The following is a 23,661-nucleotide window of genomic DNA, read 5'->3' as shown; positions in this document are numbered from 1 at the left end:
CACACATCCACCTCGACATCGTCGGACCTTTAACTATTTCGTCTGATTTCAGATATTGCCTTACTGTCATCGACCGTTTCACACGATGGCCTGAGGCATTCCCACTTAAGGACATCACAGCTGATTCCTGTGCTGCCGCTCTTCTCTCTGGTTGGATAGCAAGATTTGGTTGCCCTCTTCGAATTACAACCGATAGGGGTCGGCAATTCGAGTCGCATCTCTTCAAGGCACTATCAGCCATGGTTGGTGCACATCACTTTACGACTACTTCGTATCATCCAGCTTCCAACGGCTTGATCGAGAGACTCCATCGGCAGCTGAAGGCAGCTATCATGTGCCATCCCTCTTCGACCTGGACGGAAGCACTTCCCTTAGTGCTGCTGGGCATCCGTAGCGCTTGGAAGGATGACATTCAGGCTTCAGCGGCTGAGCTGGTCTACGGGGAGCCCCTTCGACTTCCAGGGCAATTTCTGGCACCCTCAGAAGACTACAGGACTGCAGATATCACAAATCTGGTCACTCGTCTTCGTGCTGGTATGGCACGACTCTCACCGAAGCCCACGTCATGGCATAGGACAGGTCCTTTTTATATGCCAGCTGACCTTGCAGAGACAACACATGTTTTTTTACGGCAGGACCACGTCCGCAAACCACTGGAACCACCTTATGCAGGCCCATACAAGGTTCTCAAGAGGACTCCTAAATATTTCAAAATAGACATATGTGGTAAGCCTAATAACGTTAGTGTGGACAGGATCAAGCCCGCATATGTTACGCGAGAGGCCGTTCCTGCATCAAAGAGGATAATAACAGCACCAAAGGCTATCTCTCAATCTGACGTGGAGCAGACACTTGAGAGGCGGACAAGAAGCGGAAGAAGAGTCAAGTTTCCAGACTACTATCGCCCTTAACCAGGTCTCTGGGGGGGAGTACTGTAGGGAACATTACTTATTCTAAATTAATATTATTACATTTACTAGAATCATCCGCACGCAGCGCATTGGAACAACTCAAACCTGTTCCGAATTTTTTGTTATGCGTGCCGTAGGCTGCTAGCCAGCATCGCCACGTTTAAAGGGTCGGCTAGAATCGCTTGCGACATTCACTTGTGTATCCATTGCTCTCTTAGCTTGCATTCAATTCTCAACCTTAACTTCTTGCTATTACGTGCTAGTTTAGCTTGTATTTTCTATTGGTATTTATTTAAATTTCTTTATTTCCTTCTGTGATTATTTTCTCTTCACGTATCTGTGAGTTAAATAAATTTGGACAATTTCTCCACAAAATTTGGATTTTTAATTTTACTCATTTAGTGTAAGATAAATAAGATCATATTAAATAGTGGTATCACATCTCAACCGCTATAAAACTAAGAACGTGCGTATATTTGATTTTGATAAATATTTTTTTTGTAATCTTAATAATTTTTAATCTTTACATACAGATATAAGTTACTAGCGGACGCGCGCAGCTTCGCTTGCGTATTTAGGGGTGAATTCTAATAACCCATGAAACATGTATTCTATGAAATATTTTTAAGAGTCTAAATTTCAAGTTTTATAAAAATCGGTGGCGATTTAAAGATTTTTCCATACAAACTTTCAACCACTTCTTTGCACCCTTAGGGGATGAATTCTAGAAAACCATGAAACACATGTTCAATTAAATATTTTTAAGAGTCTAAATATCAAATTTTATAAAAATCGGTGGCGATTTAAGAATTTGTTTATACAAACTTTCAACCCCTTATTGCACCCTTAGAGGAAGAATTCTAGAAAACTATGAAACACGTACTCAATTAAATAGTTTTAAAAATCTAAGTTTCAAATTTTATAAGAATCGGTGCCGATTTAATTTTTTTTTCCATACATCTGCCCAAATTCCACATTTCTACGCACAGCGGTTACGGCTGTGCGTGCGTCTTACCTCAGTCAGTGAGGACAAGTCCTTTTATATATATAGATTATTACCCACACCTACAAATTATTACCCTTTTTTAATAAAAGTTACATTAAAACACAGTAAATTGCTATTTATGCCCTTGTTATTAATTATAAGTAATTTAAAGTGATTCCGAATAATATTTAAATACTGAGAATCTCCTTTTTTGAAGTTGGTAAAAATATCAACACCGTATCTTTAGTGTAACCAAATACTTTTCTGAAAGCCACTCTAAAATCAACTCGAGGGTTGATTCTACGATTACTAAATTAGAGAGAATTCCTTAAAAAATTAACATGGTACCACTAAATGATGTGATACTCACATTGGCCACCTGGTCGTAGTGTGTGCCCACCATGATGACGGGCGAGCCCGGTGCTCGAGCTTGTATAGATCTGAAATTAATAACAGTAATTTAAATTGAACTTCTTCATAGTCTATCACACTACTTTCCATTTTTGTATGAACTTTTCTTTTTCATATTTCACTCTGTATTTATAGAACAATTTTTAACTCTGTACTTTAAAATTTTATTTTATTTATTAATCGTGGCAATAATAGTTGAAATTAGTGAAAACAACATAGATACAAAATACCTGAGCCACTGTAGAGCCCCCGCGAGTCCTTTCCTCCCATCGGGCACCTTCCATACAACTAAATACAGCGATCGTTTTGACAGGAAATACTGATGAGTAGCATAGTATCTGCGAGGAACACACAAATTTAGTTTAGACAAGTAACCGAAGCAGGAATTGAACCCCATGTCCTCTTGTAACATAATTTTATATTTATCCAAATTAAAAATGAGGTAACTAAAAAAAAACACAATTTGTGGAAGATTACAACATCTTAAAAAAGCTGATCAAGGAAAAATTCTATAATTTCTGAATGACATTTTTTTTATTAGGTTCTTTTTTTTCCTTAAGAGCCAGATGTTAAAAATATATTTTAGATAAAGGTCTTAAAGGAGAATCTAAAAAAACAAGTATACGTAAAATATGCAAGATAAAGATATTATTTTTTTCATTACTTTTAAATTAATTTACATTTATACAATATAATACGAAGGTCCCAAACATGAGCTACATGAAAATACATATGAGACCAAAACAGAAAACACAATTAGAGACATAACTATTTTAAAGAGATATGCTCACTCTTGCTGTCCACCGAAATCCCAAGTCCTAAACGTCAGAGGTCCACGTGTAGACCGTTGGGGCTCGTAAACCCAGGCACCGATGTCCACGCCCACTGTGGACACTCCCACGCCTGACCCCGAACGACGACCGCTCTTGTTGCCCATACGTTTTGCCCAGTGCTAAGAAAAAATTGGGTAGGTGATTTAATGGTTTTGGTTATAATATATCCTATAAGTAAGTTTTAGGTTTAAGTTTAATAATTAACTTATTTGTATTTAGGTAGTAAAGTATTGTAAAATTCGTTAAGTAATTTGTTACTACATAAGTGTAATAACTCAATTTAGTTCTAGAACTCTTGGATATAGTAGAAAAACGTAGCAACGTAACGTAAAAAGTAGCAGGGACACAAACGTGCGACTGTAAACGCAACGGTTGTGGGTTCAATACCTACTCGGAGAAATAAAATATTTAATAGTTTAATTTCCGCGCTCTGGTAACAAGGCAAAGCGCGGCGTGAATTCTGCCCCTTAACACGTAACGTCATGTAGTGAGAATTTGACAGAAAGTGATTAACGGAATGTGACTCCCTCTGCTTACCCTGCTATGGGTAGGACCCTAAAAATAAATGATTGTACTTACTTCAGTTGGCTTCCTCCGATGTTGTATCGCCGATTCCTGTCTTAGACACTCCAAAAGACTGGTCTTGCCGATACCCTGTCGTCAGATATAAAAAATAAAATAAGTCACATGCTTATAAGCATGATACAAGAGTGGCACTATAAACAAGTTGCGGACGTTGCATGTAAAAGTTTTGTAATCCGTCACAACCCAAACAAATTAAACAAAAAGCCGTTTCAGCATTAATGCATTAATTATTTCGTGAAATAGCTACATATTAGGTAGTCGTGTTCTAGTGGGACAGCGGTTGACTGTAAGTGGGACGGTAGTGGGTTCTACATCTACAAGAATAATATAGATTTTTTTTCTCTAATAGACAAAGCGCAGTCTTGGACTTCGCCATTTAACACGCACTGCTTGAACATTGTGGAGTGCGTGGGAAACGGAGTGTCTCAACAATGGAAAAAAATAAAACCAGCACGGAGTTGAGTTTCAGCGATCAACTTTAGCTATAAAGAACAAAATTTAGTCTCTCACCTGTACCCCAACTACCATCAGCTTCATCCTAGCGTAAGGCTTGGCCTCCTGTAGCACCGATCTCAGGTAACCCACGACGTCGACACTGCGGGAGCGTCCCCCGCGCACCACCGAACGCAGGGGCTCCGACAGCGAGCAGCCCACCGTGTTGAGGTTCCAGAGGCGCGTGAGGAGCCCCATTTGAGGGGGGAGGTCAGTGACGTCTGTTTATTATAGTGTATATGTAGTTAGGGAGTTGTAGCTGTCATTTTCTGCCTGGCAGAGACGACCGAGAAGTACGGTTAGAATGAGAGTTAATATCTATTTGTCATAGTGTTAGGTTTTGACGAAATTCATTCATTTATTTTTTTAATTTAAAAGGATGAGTTAGATAAATTAATGTGTAATGTAAATAAAGTAGTAAACTTGAAGTATAAAAAGTTAATTTGAAATATCGATCTAGAATTCAAAAGTTTTATTATTATGTAAATGCTTTCTTTTATATAGAATATTAGAAAGTTCAGTAAGTAAGTAGGCAAACGAGCGTACGGGTCTCCTGATGGTAAGTGATTACCGACGCCCACGACTTTGTGTAACACCAGAGAACCTACAGGTGCGTTTCCGGACTTGTATAAACAAAATTATGATCTTCTTTTATTCTTTTATTTAAAACATATTTTTGAGTGTTCATTAAAAACTAAGAAAAAAAAAGAATTAATGACATACAAAATATTAATTTGAAACGTGAAAATGAGAAAGTGTGGGGATGGTAAATGTTCTTAATAAATGGGACGGGTTGTCCTAAAGTTATGCTTCAGCTTTTGGGAACCATTCAAGAATTATATTGTTTGAAGTAGAACTGCGTTTTAAATAATTAACTTGGAAGATTTCGAGTTCCGCTACGTTACGTCACGTTCAAATTGGAATACATTTCTAAATATTTTCCCTTCTTTCCTATGTGAATAACACTTAGAAAAAAAAGTGTTAGCGAGTGTTATCTTTTATCTTACCTTTATTCCCACTAAGATTGAGCACAGCCAGATTAGTCAGCAAATGTATGGCAGGCGGCACCGCACGTAACAAGTTACACGACACATCCAACATTGATAGTAATGGGAACAACAGACGAGCTTTTAGAGAACCGCGGCTACTCTGTGGAGAGAGATGATATACATCACACATGATATTGGTGAAAAAACAAGTTTTTAGCTTCACGTTATATATCCCTGGCGGCCAGCAGTAGCAGCTGAATTACGTAACTATACTCACCCATTCATCGTCATTGTCATCCGAGGTAGGCTCATTGGCAGGGGCGAGACCGTCATCGTCTGTTGTCAGTTGGATACGCGACAGCATGTTATTTGCGAGGATCTAGAAATAATGTCGATCATAAGTATGGAAATCTTTGGTAGCATAATTTAACTAGTCAATTTTATAAGGCCAACCTCCCCCCTCCCCCACTCACCAGTGTTCTAAGACCCTCTAACCGCAGGTGCCGCCGCGCGGCGCACGCAGCGCTAAGAAGCTGTGCGCGCACGTTGCCGGCGGAGCGGGGGCGCGCGCGAACACCACGGGATGGACAGTGACACGCGAGAGGATCACCCTCCGTGGTGCCGAAGTTTTCGAGCTATGGTAGTGGAGATGGATGAATTTTATATAAATCAAACAGATGGCGATTTTTGTACGCAAAGATGTGTAGATTGTGATTTTGTGTAAGTGATCTTAGAAATACGCTCCTATTCAAACCGATTTTTGTCTTAAGTCTGGGTTCCCACATTCCCTCTGCCTACCCTGCTATGGAATATACATCATAAGAAAACAAGAAACATATAACATATATATACTACCTTAAGAATGTAACAAGTTCGATTCTCACCTGAGGCAAGCTCGGCCAGCAGGTGATCTCATTATGGCTGAGATCAAGCTGCCGCAAGCTAGTCGGGTATGACGTCACATATGACATAGACCTGAATATAAATAAGCATGAAAAGACCTCTTTATATTAAAATTAATTTATAAACTATAACAAAGACATTTAGTAATAAAAATTTGAAAATAGCAGGAATCACAGTCGCGCCAACTACGAGGTCATATCGTACACTGTGAGAATTGGCCAAAAAAATCTATTAAGCTTCTAAAAGAAATATTAAAACGCACCTCAAATTATTATAAGACATGTTCAATCTAGTCAATGCGGGAGCCCGACATGCCAACGGTTGAGGTACACACGAGAACTGATTGTGTGCCAAATTGAGTGAATTGAGACAGCTCCCCCCTCCGGGTGTAGAACCTACACGTACCGGGGAAATGGCTCGAGCACCGCGCCACTCGTGCGCGCGACGAGCTTCCGACCAACTGGGGGATAATATGGAAATAATTACTTTTAATTAAAATAAAAGTCGAAGAAAAATGAAAAATGCTTCACGCTGTATTCCGCACACAGCACGGTAGGCAGAGGAATCCTGGAAACCTAGTGTTAAGACAGTCCGTTTCCATTAAGATACTCCTGTCCCCCACTTTCCGGTGAATTCTGGAGGTATTGCCTATTGAGTGGCGGAACTTAACGCCACGCTTTGCTTAGTTACCAGAAGAATAAAATGAACATATCGAATATTTCTTTTTCTTGAGTCGGAATCGCATACTTGTGCCCTTTGTAATAAGTAAAATTACACTAAATTACATATTTAAAATACTCACACAGCGTTCCCAGTTCTGTTACCAAGGTATGGTATATCGTCATCATCTGGTGACGTCTCACTTGTTTCTATAGACGGACTGCGGGATGTAGATTTCTGAATTTTTTTAAAAACGTAATTAGAAAAAGATTTTAATTTAAAATATTAAAACAAATAAAAACATTTAATTTTAGTTTTGTTAGAAATTATAATTGTCTAACGACGATGATGGGTGTGGATCAAAGGTTTCTTATTTAATTTACCAACAAGAAAAGATAACACTCAATCTTTAACATTAGTAAGGATAATAAAGCAAAAGCTCGTCATTTTAAAAAATAAAGCACCCATCTTGTATTATTATATAATTTCTATATTATAATATACTTAATAAAAACCAAAACGATAAAATTTTTAAAAATATCCCAATACATTAATTCGGACATTATGGACAAAATCATTTATATTAAAATACACCAAAAAAATTAAATTTCTAATGACTCACAGAATCAAAAGCGTAGGGTGCGGAGTGGAGAGAGGGGGATGCGCCCGGCGATGGCGACGCGGAGCCTGGAGAGCATGTTTCTGACACACCCTGGCAGAAAACCAAAACCAAAATCAGATTATGGGTAATAAAGCGGGTTTTTAATAAGCTATGGCTTTAAAAATCGATATATTGTAGCAAATTAATATGTATTTTCTCAAATCTATGTTTCAGTATAAAATTCCACCAGAAATAATATATCGAAAACGGATTGATAATTTAGCACGAAGTGTCTCAAGTGTAGTTTTTTTCCCGACTACTGCTATATGCATTAACGTTAAAAATTGTGACGATATTATTTTCTGTTTAGAGTTACCTTTACCATACCCTCTTATTGAAATACTTAAAAATGTTTAATAAGTCCGACATTTTATATTAAGAGTATCATCTAAGCAAAACCTTTATGTAAAAATTAAAAAAAAACATCAAATGTTTAAAATCTTTTGAATTTTTTTATTATTTTATTTTTTAATATTTGCCAAAATTGCTTAAGAAATTTCACATACTATGTATCAATTTCAGGCAAAATAATGTTTTATATACACATCCAAAACAGAAACCATACTAACCTTCCTTACCATCTCCTACAACAGAGAATTTACAATTACACACTAACCTCATCCCCACTCGGCAGATCACTTAGATGATTCAATGCCGCGTTAAGATCCCTCAGCGCCGGCGCCGTCCACATTTGCGGTGGTAAACTACGCAACTTGTTGTTTGAAACGTCCAAGCTGGTTAGAGAGGGAAGGGAGAATAGATCAGGTGGAAGATCTTCTAAACGATTATCCTTAAAGAAAGAAAATGTCACATGTCATTATTAAGTTATTAATTAATTTTATAAAACGCCATTTAGTGACTTAATGAATCATGAAGCTGCTTTTAGTACACAAATATTTCATATTTTTCTAATAAATATTATATTTTATTGTATTATTTTAATCTGCTTGTAAAGCATTCGATGCACTTCTTCGCTTTAGAATTCAAAAGTCATATCTTTATAATCGTATTTTAAGTAACCTTATGAATACATTTACTTTTATTTAACTAAAATATTTATTTCGTAAAAACTAACAAATATTCATATTTAAAACATTAGTTAAAAAAATCAAACCTGCAAATAAATCTCCTGTAAAACAGGAGCAGTGTACACTTCAGAGTTCTTCTTGACATACTTCTTGTTCTTTCGCTGTCTGCTATCTAATTCCTCTTCAAAGGGATCTTCTGATGTCGGGAGACGTTCTAACTTGTTCTGGGCTATGTTTAGATATCTGGGATTTGGATTGATAAATAATAAGTCATATTTAGAAGTATATGGATGTCAATAATAATATATTGAATGCATGGGAAAATACTTTTAGCTTTATATTAACCAATGTTTTTTTTTATTTTGTCACTTTATTACTATAAAAATTATAAAGAAATCTATTCTTATTTCTTTTCCTTCTCCCCATTATTAGATTGAGATGATTAGAGAAAAGGAAGAAAATAACCTATAATGGCATAGCAAATAATGAGGAGATATGGCGAAAGTGGCTAAAGAAACTCACAACAAACTAATCATAGAGAATATCTCCCTCGGCAGTACACGTAGCTCGTTGTTGGCGAGGTCGAGGCGGGTGACGGCGAGAGCGGCGTTAGACCCCGCACTCACTTGTGGGTTCACCCTTAGCGCGGCGTTCCGGATCCATTTCATTCTGTATACATATGTTTTATTATTAAATTTATCGCAATGAAATGTAATCAGAATAAAAACAGAGATTTTTTTATATATATATAAACAATATTATTCTTTTGAACTTATATTAACATATATGTACACTCGATGGCAACAAATATTTTAGCATTAGGTGCCAAAAAGGATAATTATTTGATAAATATATTTTCTAGCTTTACTTATTTTCACCATTGTATTGGAGAGAAATCAGTATAGTATTAGTTCAATTAAAAAATAATGCGCGTAAGGGTAACAGTGAGCCTAGTCGGGACTTGTCTTTTGAGGTCGAGTCTGAACGGGCGGGATCTTGTCGGGTCGGGGACGGTATTAACCTGACATGCGACAGGTGGCACCGGAGCTCCCTCCAGTTGAGCATGATGGGTGTGGTGGGGCAGCGTGCGCGGTACGACAGCGCGGGGTCATCGCGCGCTCGCAACAACGCTGATGATACCGCTGACTTGTTGATCTTATATTCGGGGTCTGGGTACGCCTGCAAAAGTTTTATGTTATATTTTATTTTTAAATCATATGAAAGCAATGTACAAAAGGCTTGGACGTCGTGATCGATACCTTCGGATTCATGGATAAAGAATCCAAGGAACTAGGACTTTTCTACTTAACAACTTGGTTTATATGAATAGTAATCGTATCCAGGCTTCCGCATGCCATGTCAAGTACATGGCATGGCATCTTCGACACATTTATTTTACGTCGACGTCCGCAAGTCCATACATTTTTTAAATATCACAAAATAAACATTTAAAAAAAAGAAAAAATACAATAATTAAGTCCACAGAAATAAAAAATTACCTTAGTAGCTAACAAGGCAGCGAGCAAATCCAAGAGTCCATGTCTAGCGCACTCTCTCATAGCGCGTCCTCCTGTATCAGTCGCACCGTTTGCTAATAAAAGTTCCACTATTTGTACGTTTTTATTTCTGGCTGCTATCGCTAATGCAGTCCATGGGCCGTCTCCTGGAAGATGAAATAAATACACGTTGCGTGGTAGTGGGACGCAGTCTCATTGAAAAACGATTTTCGGTTTATGCGGTTAGTCGGTCGGTTGAGTTCCATCATTCTTTAAGCAATGTTTCGAAAATTGGGTGAAGGTGGAGTAGAGAACTGAGTGTCTTTATATTAGGTTTCTTCCATCTATCCTGTTATACGTAGAATAAAAAATGTTAAGCTGCTTGATGTACATAATATTTATCTTTAATAGGAATAAAAAAATTGGGTGGTCACAAAAATAACATTGGTGGAGGGCTCGAAGGGCTAACTCTTTGTCTAGAGATGTTAATAAAAAGGTTTAGTAAATGATTAGAGAGAGATTAGAGTTAATAGGTTATAGATATTTTAGAAAGTCGACTATTTTCGCATATCACGAATGACCCGATTAAATAATGAGGAAAATTCCAAAAACTAAATAGCTTATTAAATATAGACATATTGTTGTATATGTATTAGTTTACAGTGCATTTACATAGGCAACATTATATTATATGATAACACTTTTAGAGTTGAGAATATTTTTTATGAGTATAATATGGACGATAAAAAGGTTTTGGTTATTTGTTAGTAGCAAAAGTCATCTATACTAATATAATAAAGCGGAAGAGTTTGTTTGTTTGTTTGAACGCTAAGATCTCTGGATCTACTGGTTCGATTTACTATGTTTTTGTTTTGTATGAAAGCTGCATTCTTCAGAAGTGCTATAGGCTATATAATATTACATTACACATATGTACTAATAAATTAAAATACTTTCTAATTTGACATGCAATTTATTCTGCCATGTTAATAACAACCGTCGTTGCTAAGCACCGGTTTGCAAAGTTTCTTTGTTGTTTTAAGAAAACGTCACCCAAAATGAACTTATATGGTATTGATATTCATCCTTATAAAAATAAATATATTATATAATATTTAATAAATATTCTTATAGTTCAAGCAAGCGTAGCCGCGTCCGGGTCCACTAGTTATTAAATAAAGAAGAACGAAAAGCTTGATTTAACTAACAATATGTATACATACGATCATCGTTATACCCGGCGCGTGCGGGTGAGGGCGAAGCGCGGTTATGCGCCGCCGATGCGCTGCGGGAACGCCGGCGTGTGTCGCGGGCGTCTGACAACGACTCCTACAAAAAGAAACAAGAAAAAAATATTTAAAGCATCGCCGATGTGACGCGGCCGCCTTGAAGTTAGGCTTTCGGGAAGCTTTTCTTTAGTGTTAAGCTTTTCTTTTGTTTTTTTTCTTTAATGTGCAACGCAATAAGCCTTACTGTATTTTCGAAATAGACTATAGGAAAGATATAGAGTAGAGTCACTAAGTCACTTACCGGTGGTGGTAGTGCAGTCGCATCGGCCTTCGCCCCCGCAGCTAACAACCGCTGTAGAACACGCAAGTGTCCGAGCCGGGCCGCACACGCCACGCAACTGTCACCGCGAGACTCTATACGCACTGGACGGATACGTTGACCCGGCGTTAAACACTGTCCTGAGATCTGACCAGTTGTTTGATTTGCGTCTGGACTTGACTGTGTATGGAAATAAACAAATAAGACTTTATTCATCACACTTCCGGCTTATACCGTCTAATTTAGGATAATCCCCTACTTCCCTGAAGTTAAACCACACCACCTTTAGTGCGTTACATGATTTAGTGTCTAGCTCAACTACTCGTTACCAGTGAGGAAATGAAAATATTAAATATTTCAGTAGTGATAATTATCTAGTTAATCCGATCCCCACACTGAAACCCGAAGAGGGGGAAGTTGTGCCACTGAACAACACAACACAATGTATCCAAAAATTCTGCGTAAAGTAGGGGACAGAATGTCTTAACACTATAATTATATAGAACACCGCGTGTAATTAAAAAAAAATAATAATATCTTAACTTACTGGCTTAGTCCCAGTGAGCTTACTGACGATAGCATGTATCCCCAGTGATATACCAGCGCGTTGTGGACTTAGTATTTCTACTTTTGTAGACGCGGAAACCGAAGTCTGCACCACCGGCGACTCTAATGCCGGATCTTCTTCGTCTTTTGTGGGCTGAAGGGGACAATATTTTGTTCTATATTTCTATTTTACTCTATGGATGTTAAACTACCGAATAATTAATGGATATATGTACATATACCATGAGACCAGTCGTGGCGCAGGGGCGCCAGAGTGTGACTGTACCGACTGGTTGTGGCTTCGATCATCATTCGAGGAGATAAAAAAATTATTTAAATTAATATTTATATATTATTTCTTCGCTCTGGTGTCGAAGCAAAGCGCGGCGTTAAGCTCTGCCACTCAACATACAATGCTTCCAGAATCCGGCAGTGGGAAACGGAGTGTCTTCGATAGGTACCCTCTGCCTACCCTGCTGTTTGCGGGATACAGCGTGAAACTGATTTGATTTGATTTTGATTTGTTTATATTTGTATTATGTTTCTCGTCGAGGGTGGGTCTGTTTATGTGTTCGTGTAAAACTCACCCTGTACACAGGCACGGTGTGGGCCAGCAGCGCGTCGACGACGGCGACGTTGCCGAGCGTGCAGGCCACGTACAGAGCGCTCTGGCCGCTCGCGTCGCGCGCGTTCACGTCAAACGCACAACGGTACTGCCACTTGCACGACGCGTCCCTTTAATATGGGAAAAAAATTATGATTAAATTAAAAATCCCCGACACACAAATCTCTAATAAGTCGACAAAAATCTATAAAAGAGCTAATAATCAACAAATGGCTTCCAAATATTTTTTGAATCATGGCAAAGGACACTCTATCAAGTCGCCTATTAAACAAGTAAAACTAAATCAAAATCTGTTTATCAATTTTGTAGGTACGATGCCACAGACCTATTCTACTACTTCACTAGAAATTTATAACACCTATATCTGTTCTCGTCAGAGATTAATCAATAAATAACTAGAAATATAACAATCATTATATAGCAATACAATGACCTTTATATTTTGGAATTATTTAGTGGCAGTTACTTATACAAACGTAAAAATTTGTTTGGCTAACCGCTCTTAGCTCACAAATTATTTCGAATTATATTTTATTTTTTGTCGGATAGTCCATTTATTGAGAAAGGCTATAGGATATGTCTTATTTATATCCATTTCGCTAAAGGAACGAAGTCACAGATTAAGACTAAGCAAGTAAGATTAAGGTTACATATAAACATTATATTTTCAACCTAATTCGACCTACAAATCCAATGTAAAAATAACATTCATACAAAATGTTTAGGAAACAAAAGCTCTACAGTTCCTGGTCCTGATAACCGGCGCAATGGCCGCGACCTGCGCGCCATTACATCAGTGGAAGATTAGATAAATATATATGTAGATATTTAATATCTTTTGGTTGAGGGTTCGATAACCAATCTGGGAAAAGATTAATTTTTATTTTCTCGCTCTGGTAACAAAAGAACGTAAAGTAAATTCCGCAATTCAAAAGCGCAAAAATTGGGTGGAAAATGCGAAAAGTATTAAGGTTAGGTTATCTTAGGGTACCCTGCTATTTGCAGGACACAGCGAGAAACTAAAAAAGGTCCCTAGAAACACATAAAAATCTTTGTGGTTTTTTTTAAGGTTAGGAAGGAAGGTAATCGTGTCAAGATTTCCAATGACATTCATCTAGAAATATTTAAAGTCTATAGAACTACAGTACAATATTAAATTAGATAATTTATGAATCTCTTATCTAAATATAAATATGCTGTGTCAACAAATGTGTGTGTTAGCAAGTGACAAACATGCACCACAAAAGTTCAATGTTGCACGATTATAAAGTACAGTTTTTTTATATCTGGAATCTGGAAAGTATTTAGAAAGCCCTACTACCAGAAATACCCCAAGATCCAGAAATAAAATGTGAAAAATATCATTTAGATTTCATAAATACTAAAATCCCCTTACGAACTTACAAAATATAACGTAAATGGCTAATGGAATGTCTTAACACCAGGTTTTTTCTAAAAACCAAAAATCTTAACAATCTCACGTATAAGTGCTGAGCAGGTGTTCCGGATACGTATACTCGAGCAGCAGCGTGACGAGGGCCGCGTGACCGCCGATACACGCCGCGTGGAGGGGCAGCCATTTCTCTACTGTTTCTTGCTGGAAAAGAACAAATATTTACTTCATATTTTTTATAGCTTTACACTATATACTGCATATAGTAGAGTTCTCCACTTTCCATCCAATTTTCGAGATATTTTTGAGCATGTCAAGTGGTAGAACTCCACGTCGCGCTCTGTTTTATTACTAGATCAGTCCTATGATATCCACAACCACCCCCACAGTTAGGAGCTGTTCCGCCACGACAGCCTCAACTTGAAGAAAGTTGGTAATCACAGTCACTTAAATTTTCACTTAAAATTCATTTTAAAAATGTTTTGCCATAGGTTCCAGTAAAAAAATTAGTAGTAAAAAAATGTTTGAAATATATAAGAACCTACCATGCTTTCGCGTAACAGTATAGCGTAGAAACTTGACACTCCGAACGTCTCTCATTCACGCGTAATTAGCAATTAACACCTCACTAAAAGACGTAAAGTACGTATGAAATTGACGCATTAATCCAAGGACAGATGGATTTGCATATACTGTTACAGATATGGAAACGTTGTAAAATACTGAGATCTATACTGTTGTTTTTTACGACAGCCTCGAACCACAGATATACGGATATACAAATCTATACTAATATTACAATAATCACATGTACACGATAAAAACCGAAAAATAAAAATTAAACATAACCTCCCGAGTAGAAATTCTTAAATATTAGTTGGTTTAAGAGAGGTCAGTTAAATTAATTGTGCCAAAAAATCTATCAAAAAAAATCTCAATGTATGGCCATTTTATTTATCCTTGAACTACCATGCATACTTTTAAATGCTTATCCTTGTTCTTAAATAAATCCTATACCTGAACAGCTTCAGGGAAGTGTTTCAACAGCAACTGAGCAATATCCATATGTCCATGATAGCAAGCTATGTATAGAGGACCGTAGCGCGTAACGGGATGAGCTCTCCCATCAGCACCCGCTTCCACTAGGGTTGATGCTGCAGCTGTTGCTCCTAGTTCTGACGACCTGGACATGGGAAGGTGGTTCATACGAGGCAAAATAAAAGGTTAATTATCATATGATAAACATTCCGGCCGTAATTGTGATAATAACATCATACATAGAAAATAGAAAATATCGTTTTGAATTCGAATTCACCTCAAGTATGAATGTTTTTTTGACAATAATCACATATAGCTTTATTACAGCTTCTTAGATTAGGCGATAAATTTTTGTATACTGAAAGTGTAAAACCAAATAATAATATTAAGTATTTTTGCATACCTCGTTATATGTTCGTATGTGAGAAATGCGCTAAGATAAAAAGTCAAAAGAAGCTCGAAAGTAACCATAAAACTGATTGTAAAAACAATCGTAAAAATATTTAAAAGTCGGTATATTATATGGTAAGCATTTCGGTCAATTCGGTCACCTTAAATTTTTAGAAGGTCACTATCATAAAAGCCAAATAATAATCTAAGCTTCTTAAATTCTGTATAAAAGATATAAACGATCAAAAATGTTTCTGATAAACACACAAAGTGTAAACATACATATGTACACTATCAAATTTCCTATGTAAATTTGAACGTGGCATTGAAAGTTGAAACTGAACATTTTGAAATACTATGGAAATACTATCGAAAAAATATATATACATCGTGCATAAAAGACTAAAAAGCATTACACACATTACACTAATAACACCATTAGAGTTCCATCAGTCACATTCCAGTTCTATTGTCGAGTCCTTGGCACCAGGAGAAATGAAGAGCCCAAGTTCGAAAAGTAGTACACACAAACTACACAATTACCTAAGATACTTTTAAATCGATATAGACATAAAGAAATCAATTTTTTTACGAAAGAGAAGACTTTTTTGCTTCAATTAGTTGAAGAATGAAAATAACCAGAAATATCTTAACACTTACACATATAACAAAGTGTTAGCTCCCCCCGGAGTCAGGTTGGCCACTATCCCCGCAGCGGAGCCAAGGTCAGTCAGCTTCTGCTGGAGAGCCGTTGCATCACCTCGCACCACCAGCTCGCGGAGCTGAGCGTGCTGGGATGTGCGCTCTCTTTCCAGGGCATCTGAAAAAGAAATAATTATATAATCAATCAATAATAAATAAATTTAAAAAAAAAGCGCGTCATTCTCTTCCGCCAGTCAAGACGCAATATCACAGCAGCACTGCGTCTGATTGTAAACGCGGAGGTTGTAGGTTCGCGGGTCGGGTAAATCCCACAGCTGTCTTGTCAATACTTTTCATTTTCACGCTCTGGTGGGTCATCAAGGCAAAGCCCGGCCTGGGGAACGGAGTTACACAACACTAAGTTGTCCCTAATTATCCTGCTATATGCGATATATAGTGTGAAGGTAAAAAAAATATAACAATTTATATATTTAAAATAACTTCTACAACTCTTTCTTATCGGAATAGTCAGAAACTAGATAAACCTCGAGTAGTCCTTCTATTTACTCCACAAATTTCGGAACAAAACGCAAGTACCCACCTTCGTGCCACGGATCGCGTACATCATCTATGAAATACTGTGCAGCATCATACGCGTCTTCTGGCTCAGTGTACTTATTTTCTTTCTTTATTGGTAGTTCCTTAGTTCTAACGGTACGTGATCTTCGGAACATTTTATTTGACGCAAACTGTGTATATATTCTTTTTAAATATATTTAATCCTTGAAGAATATATGTTGCATTCATGTTTTGCAAGAATAATTTGTTTATTAAAGATCTTTTAATGTTAAAGAAGGTTTTATGTTAATTTATGTTCTACATCAGTATTTATTTGTCTATTACTAAACCGTGCACAGATTATAATACTTTTTTGGATATAACAGGGTCAATAAAAATTATGAGATCGATACTCAGTTATCATTTAGAAGAATAATAATATCGACGTAATAGTAATTGAATTTTCGGTTTTTCAGCGTTCTACGCTGTGTACTGTTTGTTTTGTCTGGTGTTTTATATGTTTGTATAATGGTCTAGTAGAGTTGGACAGCAGGCAACAGTTTTTGTAAATTAAGCACAATTTTGAATATTATCTATAGAACAAGAGTAAAAAACAGAGTAACTTATCACAAGAATCTCTGTCTTTATAATAAAAAAAACTGTAAATAAAGTCCAGCTACAAGAAACGTTTACATATACAATATATGACAATGGAGAACAATGCCTCAATCAGACCTTGAAGCCACTATCATCGTCCTAATTTATCATGTAACGCACCTAATGGATTTCCGCTGTTTTACATCTCGTCAGCAGTTGCAAATTGTAGTATTCGGTATCGTTTATGTCCAAGGCTTTTTGTAATGCCTAGTTTCTTTTAGCCTGATACAAAAAAAAATATTTAAACTGTTGCAGCTTTTGAGTTCTATTACATTAATTTATAATAATGGATTGTCTCATATATCTTCCATGTACGGACAGCGATGAGATACAGTTTTATTATATGTACCTCCTCCTCCATCTATAGTTGGACATTTGGAATATACCTCATCAAAAAGAATACAATTACAAAATTTAGGACTGAATTTTAGAAGACTCTTTTTATACTTAAAAATAAATCCAAGAACGATTAAGAATTCCTACAATAAAAGAAGGTTAAAAAGTGGGAAGGTTTTTCCCTGCGTAACACGGTAGCTGATGAGAGGACAGCAGACCACAAGCGATCAAGGCGTAAAATGCGCGCGCGCAGCGAGGCTACCGGGCCCACCACAATGTATGGAAATATAATAGAATATAGCGATTTCTATTAAGCTATTTTATTATTTTATTTATAAGCATTTTTTTTTAACAATATTATCGATTTATGCGATTTTTTGGACGCCACTTTAGTCTACTCCTTACCACTACTGCAAATTTGCAGTTCGAAACGTCCGGTTTCCACAAATGTATAAAACTAAATATACGCGATTAATCCAACCAATTTTATCCAATCATAACCAACTAATTAACAGATAGCAATAACAAAGGCAAGCCTTATGGTTTTTTTTTTCGATTCATTTATTTATCAAAATTTTATTTCACTCCAAAAAAATATTTATATTTTTAAGCTGCACTGTAAAGACGATTGTTGTGAGATATAATTTCCAATCGGTCGAATAATTTTGTCTTAAATTACAATAAAGTGTTGATTTAAGCGTAAAGCAGGTAACGGAGTGTCTTACCACTAGGTTTCCTCTGCCTAACCTACAGTGTGCGTGAAGCTGACGAGAAAAGAAACCTACATCCACGGTATTAACAACTACGCTAAGATGGCGTATGTAAAAACATCAAAAAAATAATTTCTTTTTTTTTTTAATTTTATTTTACATGATACAAAAAAATAAAAGAACGAGATTAAGTTAGGTAACTTTTACTTATTTATTCCGTACAAGGCGATCAGTGCTGTTTACGCAAAATGCAAATTTTAAAGGTCATTGTGTCATATTAAAAAAAAAGTAAATTTTAACAAATATTTATGACTCATACAAAAACGTTCCTACCAAAAATAGTACTTTCGTGAAATTCTTTTAAATAAATTTGGGCCAACTAAAATTTCAAGACTTAATATTTTTTATATATTTTAATTATATCCTAAACAATTTTAATATTAACTATCAAGACACTCTGTTCCTCATACACCACCCAATTTTTTAGACATTGCTTGCTGACTGACAGATTTGCAACCTCGCACTCTACCAGACCAGGGGAAAGAAAACCATTTTTCATAATCATTTAAGAGACTTGAACCCACAACCATCGCGTTAACAGTCAAACTCTACATAATTAGAATACATAAACAATAAACATTACACAGTCAGCCACCCTTATCTCATTAATGGGGAGGTGGTCGTGAGTTCACAGCGGACAGACAACGTGACATAATAGGCATAGAGTTACTTGTGGGGCTTCTTGTGTCAAACGATTGGAACACGTTCAATAGCACGAGAACGGAGATTGAAAAGCGAAGTATAGAGAAGATAAAAAGATGAGATTGTCTATGTACGAGAAAGGTGTGGGTTTGATCCCCAATGACTGTATCCTGTAAGTAGCAAGGTAGGGCTGAGGGAACCCAGAGTAAAGAAACAGATGAGGTGTCTTACATTAGCTTCTTATCCTATCTTGATATAAATATATAAAAATATAATTATACACTGGCTGGCGAATGGGCTCTTTATCTATATTTTAGTTAACGTATTTAAATTTTTTTTATTTGTCTAAAAAAATATCCAAGGGCGTCAATGATAACAACCAATACAATTTTTAACTAAACTAGTCATAATTGATCTATAATTAAACATGTAATTTTTAGATTTTTTTTTATTTCTTTATAAGGGATCTCTAAAATTTAACAAAAAGCAGTAGAAGTTATGAGGGATAAAGAAATTGATGAGGTCAAATAGGTCCATAAGTTCAAAGGTACCAATTATCATCAATTAATGGTAACAGCTGCAGAATTACGTTGTTTCTAATTATAATTTTAAATCTAAATATTTATTTATTTGAATATATAACATATGTAGCTTTGACTCTGTATCCCACATATAGCAAGATATACAGAGGGAACCTAGCGTTGAGACACTGTGTTCCCTATGCATCGCACTATTTTCGAAATATTGCGTAATATGTAGCGGAACTCAACCACGCGTTTTGTCATGTTACCAGAGTAAGCAAATTAAGATAATCCATTAGTTTGATATTAAAAACAAAGACAATTGATAGAATAATTATATCAGCTGACAAACAGGAACTACCGCTTTCGCTTAAGTAATCTCAACGCCAGGTTTTCAACAATGTACAATACTAAATGTACGCGATTAATTCGGTTAAAATGTATAATAATGACAAAAATCAAATATCTCATTATATCTAAACGTCCACAATAATAAGCCATGCGTAGTAGACATATCTTAATATCGCATGTAAATGAACCTAGAGCCTTTCTAAGGGTTCCACTACGCACACAGCGTTGGCGTAAGCGTCAGCTTTAATTACTAACGACTTTATAATACTATTAAATTATTACGAAGTGCGTTTACGTACTTAACACGTAAGGCATTATACTGTTTTTTGTTTTTTTCTTATTAGCTTCACGCTATTTTCCGCACATAGCAGGGCAGGCCTGGACCTCAACTTGGGAACTTAGTGTTATAATATACCCCACTTTCCGCCGAATTCTGCAGGCATTGCGTGTTGAGCGGCGAAACTTAACGCCGCGCTTTACTTTGTTACCAGAACAAAGAAATTAAAATAATCCATTCCCCCGAATGGGAACGTAGGCTTCGTGGTTTTAGATATTTAAATTAATAATCATTTATTTAAATTCGCAACAACCTATAAATTGGGTTATACATAAACTTACGTGGTACAAATATTTCGATACTATTTGCGGTTAGGGTCTATCAGTTACAAAGTAACTAAAATGGCTTCCTAAATAGTACTGAATCGCTTTATCCTATATCTTATAAAACAAAGTCGCTTTTTGTGTCTGTCTGAACTTTCTAACTCTTCTTCTTCTAAACCACCCAACGGATTTGGATGCAGTTTTCACCATTAGGTCGAGTATTTTTCAGGGAAGGTTTATATATAGTTTATTATTTGTACATTCTTATGTAAATTAACATAAATACGATAAATGTGTATAAAGTCCTACCCGCTGAGACACTTTGGCGCATGCGCTGCTTTAATGGTAAATACTACATGAAAAAAATGTACTGGAGTATTGTTCCTCTTAATAAGATCTACAAAAAAGTCCGCGATGGCATATTCGTATCTTTTAAGAATAACGTGTAGTGATCATATTTCTGTCTAAAAATAGTAATTTCAATATATTTTTTATTGTGAGGGATATTTTTCCATAATGGTATTAATCCTTATCCTTTAAAATACTTTATTAAATTTCTACGTTAAACGAAGATAAAATTTGCTTTTTAAACTATTTCGAAATTGCGAATAGTTTTAGAGAAAAACGCATTTAATTATTGACACATCACGCCGTTCACACATCAGCTGTATCGAGTCAAGTTTCACTTATCCCTTACTCTCAGCATATAAATAAGCATATTAGTTACGTTGGCCATTTAATGTAGATCAAAACTGTCTTTTCTGTTTTTCATTTTAATAAGTACTTCAGAAGTTGTTACAATATCAAAAAATCCTTGCTGCGAAACGCGCCTCGCGACGTTATGTTTATACAAGCGACTCCGCCGCGCCCGCCTGCTTTACACGCATCGGTGGTTCAGTGGTAGAATGCCCGCCTGCCACGCAGGCAGCCCGGGTTCAATTCCCGGCCGATGCATTCTATTTAATTTTCGTCACAGGCAGCCACGTAGTGCTTGCTTTTCATCAGGGACAGAATACCCTCTTCAGCATTAACCACAAGCTCGAAAAAAAAAAACCCGCCTGCCTCTATAGCAACGAAGATTTAGATGCGTTTGCACGTATTGGATAATTCGAGTTGAATGTGTTATTTAATGTCATTTAACTATCTAAAAATAGTAATTTAAATATATTTTAATAAGAACTTGAAAAGATTAGTAGCACAGATTTAAAATTACGGTACCTACTAAAAAATCCTTGCTGTGTAAAACAATTGGAAAATCCTTATTGAAACTACGAAAATGCGGGTTGCATTAGGGTTTAATTAATTTTCACATTATCTTAAGTGCTTTGCAAACATACATTATATGAATAATCCAGTAGTTAAAGCGGGCGAAGCCGCAATAGGGTCGCTAGTATCTAAATAAAATGTTTTCTTTTTTATTTATCTCTTTATTAGCTCTGACTATAGGAGCTCTGACTCAGAGGTCAAGGATTCTATTCTCGTGCAGGACAGACGTTTGCATAATATTTATCATGCAAACATTTGCAAACCTGCAAAATCGCATATCCTAAGTAGTTGTGTTAATTTAATTATGATTTTTTATTGTTATTATTTTACCCCATACCAAATTTTCACTAAGCTGTATATTTTTTATATAAAAAAATAATAATTTGAATTATCTATGACAATGATTCAAATTTGAAATGCCTCCAGAATTAGACGGAAAGTGGTGCCTTGCTATGTGCGAGATATAGCGTGAAAATATTTTTTTAAAGTAAAAAACATAAAACATTAACAGGTTTATAATGTCTGAGACAAACATCTAGTCGCTAGACTAAGTATAGATGTATAATATAAATTTGCAACTTTACATAATATACTAATACTAGAAGCCCACGTAACTTTACTTAAAGAATAGACATTAAATACCTAAAATAAGTTAATACCATAGAATTTAAATACCTGTCGATTACTTAGCTTCCCATATAAGTCCTATACCCTCCTGTAATACTTGGATACTCATATCTCAAAAACTACTGAAGCGATTTTGATGAAACTTGGATTGTTCCCTAAGTATACATGCCAAATTGATAACCTATTTTTTTGAAATGAGAAAACAAATTTATCAAAGGACGGATATGTGTCGTTGCATATTAGTATTATATTTAGAAATATCGAAATCTTTGCGAACTGGTTTCAAAGACACCTAATGCATATAATTTAAAAATCCAGTTCTTAATCTTTAAGTTTATTTTGAGATATTTAAGTCCGATGGATTTAAAAGGAGATTTAAGAAACTGCACAATAATTACGTGAGGCTAAAAGATTATGTAATACAAGATACAGCATGAGACCAGCTTGCCTGGCTTGCCGGAGCACAGCTTCTGAATGTATGCTGACTGCGTGATGGTTTTGGGTTCGATTCATAGTCGCGGGAATGACCTATTTTTATTTCCTCGCTCTGAATACCCAGGGAACGTACCTACAGTTGAGTGGTTGAAAGGGATAGCGGTGTTTAATTCCGCTGAGAAATGATTCACGATTATCACAGTTAGTAGAGTTATTTTAAATGCAGCGTTAATATTATTTTTTAGGATTCCGTACCCCAAAACCTAAAACGGGACCCTATCACATCACTAATACTTCGCTATCTATCCGTTTGTTAGCAGGCTGTGTCTCACGAACCGGGATATAACTATGACAATTGAAATTTTTACAGATCATGTATATTTGTTGCCGCTATAATTAACAATAAATATTAAAAACAGTTTTTCAATTTAACTAATGGTAGAGTTGAGTTTCATCACTAATTCCGACGGAAAGTAGAAAAGCGTGTATTGATAGTGTCAGGATTATTGTGCCCAACTATGTAATACTGAGGTCTTTTTTTACCGCTTAATTTAAAAATTGTTTAATTAAAATTTTCATAATACAGAGCAACAATCAATACAAAAAAAAATTTAGTGATAAAATTTAAATATATTATGTACACACTGTGACACTTCAACGTTCACAATATCTCACTATCACTGTGTCACTATAAACACTATAACACTATGATATAGATGTATAGCGTACATCATAAGACGCGACATGACCGGCTCCGTACGC

At 36.0% G+C, this 23,661-nt stretch overlaps 1 protein-coding gene across 3 annotated transcripts in view; it reads right to left on the bottom strand.

Annotated features, from left to right (window-relative positions):
- Lrrk (Leucine-rich repeat kinase) overlaps window positions 1–23,661 on the bottom strand; it is a 52,117-nt gene that overhangs the window by 24,577 nt on the left and 3,879 nt on the right. The window contains exons 1-26 of one of the 3 annotated variants that reach the window (XM_085200790.1): window positions 23,545–23,649; window positions 16,738–16,974; window positions 16,155–16,314; window positions 15,084–15,249; window positions 14,155–14,270; window positions 12,636–12,783; window positions 12,050–12,202; window positions 11,485–11,682; window positions 11,178–11,283; window positions 9,958–10,121; window positions 9,480–9,637; window positions 8,981–9,127; window positions 8,545–8,701; window positions 8,047–8,220; window positions 7,392–7,481; window positions 6,912–7,006; window positions 6,372–6,569; window positions 6,091–6,181; window positions 5,680–5,841; window positions 5,484–5,585; window positions 5,225–5,366; window positions 4,236–4,438; window positions 3,720–3,794; window positions 3,099–3,259; window positions 2,538–2,645; window positions 2,267–2,336 (exon numbers count right to left, since the gene is read on the bottom strand). In XM_085200790.1, coding sequence (XP_085056916.1) covers window positions 2,267–2,336; window positions 2,538–2,645; window positions 3,099–3,259; window positions 3,720–3,794; window positions 4,236–4,438; window positions 5,225–5,366; window positions 5,484–5,585; window positions 5,680–5,841; window positions 6,091–6,181; window positions 6,372–6,569; window positions 6,912–7,006; window positions 7,392–7,481; window positions 8,047–8,220; window positions 8,545–8,701; window positions 8,981–9,127; window positions 9,480–9,637; window positions 9,958–10,121; window positions 11,178–11,283; window positions 11,485–11,682; window positions 12,050–12,202; window positions 12,636–12,783; window positions 14,155–14,270; window positions 15,084–15,249; window positions 16,155–16,314; window positions 16,738–16,870 — 3,477 coding nt within the window. In that variant the 5' untranslated portion in view covers window positions 16,871–16,974; window positions 23,545–23,649. Of the gene's footprint in view, window positions 1–2,266; window positions 2,337–2,537; window positions 2,646–3,098; window positions 3,260–3,719; window positions 3,795–4,235; window positions 4,439–5,224; window positions 5,367–5,483; window positions 5,586–5,679; window positions 5,842–6,090; window positions 6,182–6,371; window positions 6,570–6,911; window positions 7,007–7,391; window positions 7,482–8,046; window positions 8,221–8,544; window positions 8,702–8,980; window positions 9,128–9,479; window positions 9,638–9,957; window positions 10,122–11,177; window positions 11,284–11,484; window positions 11,683–12,049; window positions 12,203–12,635; window positions 12,784–14,154; window positions 14,271–15,083; window positions 15,250–16,154; window positions 16,315–16,737; window positions 16,975–23,544; window positions 23,650–23,661 lie in introns of those variants that run through there. The other 2 variants (XM_085200791.1, XM_085200789.1) reach the window with 2 other exon arrangements.

This window comes from Heliconius melpomene, chromosome 17, assembly GCF_056956725.1.
Source record: "Heliconius melpomene rosina isolate 202511_hmr_F chromosome 17, ASM5695672v1, whole genome shotgun sequence".
In the NCBI taxonomy this organism is placed as follows: Eukaryota; Metazoa; Arthropoda; class Insecta; order Lepidoptera; family Nymphalidae; genus Heliconius; species Heliconius melpomene.
Note: the sequence above shows the minus strand (reverse complement) of the source record. Positions and strands in the feature narration are given on the sequence as shown.